The sequence below is a fragment of the Syzygium oleosum genome, unplaced genomic scaffold, assembly GCF_021117445.2.
Source record: "Syzygium oleosum isolate NSW1041296 unplaced genomic scaffold, Sole_v2.1 Sole_v2.23, whole genome shotgun sequence".
NCBI classification, from domain to species: domain Eukaryota; kingdom Viridiplantae; phylum Streptophyta; class Magnoliopsida; order Myrtales; family Myrtaceae; genus Syzygium; species Syzygium oleosum.
The window spans coordinates 889676-894138 of record NW_026607507.1 but is presented as its reverse complement, the minus strand read 5'-3'; the positions used below and the strand labels follow the sequence as shown (position 1 = coordinate 894138).

The 4463-nt window shown below is 47.8% G+C and overlaps 1 protein-coding gene across 1 annotated transcript; it reads right to left on the bottom strand.

The window, feature by feature from the left end:
• Positions 1–359: 359 nt before the first annotated feature.
• Positions 360–3905, bottom strand: LOC115674875 (protein NRT1/ PTR FAMILY 3.1-like). The gene is made up of 5 exons (XM_030597394.2): positions 3679–3905; positions 3173–3390; positions 1775–2334; positions 1302–1579; positions 360–1197 (listed from the first exon to the last, which is right to left on the bottom strand). The coding sequence occupies exons 1-5, from the start codon at positions 3809–3811 to the stop codon at positions 524–526; spliced, it is 1863 nt and encodes a 620-aa protein (XP_030453254.1). The 5' UTR covers positions 3812–3905; the 3' UTR covers positions 360–523.
• Between the last annotated feature and the right edge of the window lie 558 nt (positions 3906–4463).

Genomic DNA, 4463 nt, shown 5'->3' with positions numbered 1-4463 from the left:
AAATCGAAGCAAAGCAAAGCCCGTGATATAACAAAACAAAGCCAAATCCATATAACAAAGATAATCAACAGAGCACCGATAGAATTAAGCACACGCTCATTTCATATTGGCAAGCTCCAAATCTCCCTCGCTCTACGAGATCCATGAAACTCGAGCGGCCATGATCACAAGCTCGATAACCCAGTTGCTTCAGGATTAACTGCAACTTTGTTTTTCTTATTTCGGTCTGGCCAGGAGGGTCCTTCCTCGGTCGATGATGCATTTGAATTGGTCGACGTCGATGCATGAGCAGCATTGTAGTGTGCTCTAAATTCCTAAATCTTCTTGTCATGAAATTGCCACTGAGCATGCTCGATATATAGTAATTAAATAACTATGTATATATCCTTAAACTCTATTCACATATCAAATTGTAACATGCTTAAAAATCATGATCTGATTTAAGCCGTCGAACCATGATCAGTACATAGTAGACATTTCTGGTGCGGCACTAGAGCCCTCCAAAAAAGAAGTCTGCAGATTTCTAAGCTTTCTCAGCATTGGCAATCAGCTCCATCTCCCCTGCATTCCCATTAGTCCCGTTGGCCATATTCTTAGCCAGGACGTCGTCTTTCGCCGGCTCCGCCTCCTCTTCTTCCTTGCAGATCGACTCTTCAACGGGCTTGTATGTGTAGAGCGAAGCGCAGACCAGGTAATACACGAGATTGACGACTTGAATCCCGCTGACGAGCCAGTAGTAGCGCTCCAATCTCCCCCGGTTGAGGTTCCGGTCCGGGAGCCAGTTCCTCTCCTTGCCCGTGTAGTCGTGGACGAGGGTCACCAGCAGCGTGCCGAGGTAGTGCCCCACCGATATGGCGACCCAGTACAGCGCGGCGGCGGTGCTCCTCATGCTCTCGGGTGACTGGTCGTAGAGGAACTCCAGGTGGCCCACGGACATAAAGACCTCAGCTATTCCATGGATGACGTACTGAGGGACCAGCCAGAAGACACTGATGGGTATGATGGCTTTCGGTGCGTCCAGTAGGTGGTGAGCGGCGGCGACCTTCTTCCTCTTGATCTCGACGAACGACGCGACGATTGCGCCTAGGATGTTTATCGTGAATCCTATCCCCATTCTCTGGAGGCACGTGATCCCGACCGGGTTTCCCGTGAATCGGCGGATGAAGGGGACGAATACACGCTCGTACAAAACTAGACCTAAAGGGATTGCAACTTCACATCAGCATTGTGCTTCCAATTGTATCAATAGAAACTCAAATGAATATGATTGATTGAGATTTACAGGTCCCATGAGATTGTACCGGAGAGCATGGTTAGGATGCTGAAGATGGAGAGCGAAGCAGGCGGGATTTGGAAGGAGTGGGACAAGTGACGGTCCATGCTTCGAGCTTGGACGATGGTGAAGCTGCCGAGGTGCGACGAACACGTGACCAGCAAAATCCCGGCAGCCCAGATCGGAAGCATCCTGACGATGCATTTCAGCTCCTCCACGCGGTGCACCGTGACCAACCGCCATAGATTCGGTGGACCTGAACTCCTAGCTTCTTCTTCAGTCATTGTCGCGGCTTTGTCAAGCCACCTGATAATTAATTGATATGCAGACAGGTGTGATTCAACGGCGAATCAATTAGGCCGAATTACGCAACACAATATTCCAGATTGATGGCGAAAACAATCTAAATGAGAGTTTATGGTTTAGCAGTCCATAACTATGTTAGACCTCATGCGTCGTACGTTGTCGTCATTCGTCTACAAAAATGAAATGGTAGCTTACTTGAATTGCTCCGAGTGCAATAGCCTCCCATGCACGGATATGACCGCGTCGAGCTCCTTGTTCTCGTACAACAACCCCGGATCCTCCGGCACCGGCACATTCCTCTTCTTTACGGCCGCCACTATCACCTGAGCTAGTCGCGTGAGTGGGCTCCCTCCGGGCTTCAACTTAACGTACAGCCTCGACCCCAGAACGAAGGCCACCACCGAAATTGCCATGGCCACAGCTGGGATACCAAGCCCCCAGCCCCATCCCACGTTGTCCTGGATGTAGACAACGACAGTGATCGCCGTGAGCGTGGCCATGCCCATGCTGAAGTAGTACCAGTTGAAGAAGTTCCACTTGCGGGAGGCAACCTTGGACTTGGACATGTCGAACTGATCGGCGGCGAAGGTGACGACGCAGGGGCGGATACCGCCGGAACCGAGGGAGGTGAGAAGAAGGGAGATGTAGAAGACCCACAGCTGGGTGGTGGAGGCTTCCTGACAGTTCACCTGGGTCGGACAGGCCGGCGGCCGGAGGGAAGGGAGGACCGCCGATAAGACTATGCTGACCAGACCCTGTAATCAGCTGTGTGAATGTTAGTTTAAATTCAAGTTCTTGATATTTTCCTCTTTGGAATTTCCAAGATCATGTGGAAACCAGCTAAATCACATCAATGATCGTAGAACTTTCTTCTTGTTTACAGACAAACCGATCTGATCCTGATTTTTTTCCATTAACTCCACTCAATTTTGCTTTCACATTCTATCAATAACTGGTTGTGTTGGTCACTTTCTACCGATTGTCTCTATCTATAACCTCTTTTTTTTGCAATTTCTCTTGCGAAAGTTATAAGAACGAAAAGCTTTAATTGGATTTAGGACACCGTGTTAAAGACTCTTGTGCTCAGTTGACCTGTTGACCGCTGTTTCCCTCACCATTCTCAACTTTTCTTGACTTTCGTTTGACTCTCAGACATCAACTTCAAGGGCCCGTACAAGCTTGAATTCAATCCCTTGGTTTCACCAAAGTACTTCCGTCTGTTGCTCATTTTGTTATATGAACTTAATCCAGCTAGAAAAGAGCTACGGAACTACCGTAATCGTGATTAATCCATCTATTATTGGAGTCATAATGAAAAGAGAACTTTACAGAAAGCATAGTCGTATTCACCAAATAAGTAGGCACGGGGAATTCTAACGTCAACGATCAATATCGTGTCATGGAGATGGGATATCATATTTGCGTAAAAAAATGTGTTGTTCGGATTGGCGACATCGCATCACATGGTATCTACAGTACATGAAAACTTACTCCGGGGATCAGGACGAGGCATAGATTTGAAACTCTTGAGAAGCCAGAATAGGAGGAAAAAAATGTACACCATTTACGGAGAGAGAGAGAGAGCGGGCCGACCAGTTCATAGAAAATGGAGCCGATGATGATGGTCCAGTACCGGCCAGCCACTGCATCGGCGAGCAAAGCGCCGAGCAACGGCGTGAAGCTGGCAGTCCCGCCAAAGTTGCTGAGGGTGTTGGAAGCCTGGACCAGCGGCAAGTTCAGCACTTGGGTCAGGTAGGTTATCATGTTCGCGTGGAACCCGGACGACGCGAACCTATCGCATACCTCGTTCGCTGCAATACAACTTTTAAATAATCATCACCAACATCATTGCTAATCGAGAAATATGTGAAGTAAAACATCACACAAGACTCAGCTCCCCTTGTCTTCCATGTTCATTCCGATAAAGATTGAAGATTCCCGGGGGTGATTTTGAGGTCATGGTCTTGGAACAGAGTTATTGTCATGTACTTTCCATTGAAAGAGATAAGAAGAAAAGAGCAAGAACATGATATAAGATGAGGATGAACTGAGCTATATTGTTTTCCTTTTTTCGCCACCAAATCGAGGTGATCTATTACCGAGGATGAACGGCATGGTTCTGATGCCGCCGAGCTTCCTCTTCTTCGCAGCGCCATTGCTCTGTTCGTCCAAGGCTCTCTCGTGCTTGTCATTCTCATCGGCAACCACCATGCTCTTCACGTCCACCTCCATCTCTCCGCTCTCCCTTCACTTCCAGTGCCTGTGAACTCCCTCGCATGTATATATAAAAACTTCTTTGGGACTGAGAGAGCTTGATGAAGAGAGGGACCGAAGGTGAATCCGGGAAGGAGCAATGGTCCCCATCAATTTACTTATATTGGCATGATGCGATGTGGGTGTCTCCATGTCATGTGTGTAATGTATGTAGTTCTGTCATCTTCTGTTCTCTTGCTATTCAAACCCAAAGATTCCTTTTTGAGTGATCGACATCATTATCAGAGCGACATTGTAGTAAAACAAATGACCACCGATCTTCTCACGAATTCAATGTGAAATCAAAGAAGCCCTGCGAAAGTTTGACGGCTTTTGTCAAGCCCTGCAGATAAGACACTAAAGTGTACCGAGACACACATTACACACATGGCATGGAGACACCCACATCGCATCATGCCAATATAAGTCAATTGGTGGGGACCATTGCTCCTTCCCGGATTCACCTTCGGTCACTCTCTTCATCAAGCTCTCTCAGTCCCAAAGAAGTTTTTACATATACATGCGAGGGAGTTCACAGGCACTGGAAGTGAAGGGAGGGCGGAGAGATGGAGGTGGCCGTGAAGAGCATGTCTCAGAAGGCGACAACCAATGCTCACATGTCTCTTTCCTT

Coding starts and splice junctions, on each gene's coding strand:
- LOC115674875 (XM_030597394.2), bottom strand. CDS start 3,811: ATGGAGGTGGACGTGAAGAGCATGGTGGTTGCCGATGAGAATGACAAG. Junction 2,335..3,172: donor GCTCCATTTTCTATGAACTG/GTCGGCCCGCTC, acceptor AGCTGATTACAG/GGTCTGGTCAGCATAGTCTT. Junction 1,198..1,301: donor CATCCTAACCATGCTCTCCG/GTACAATCTCAT, acceptor CAATCCCTTTAG/GTCTAGTTTTGTACGAGCGT.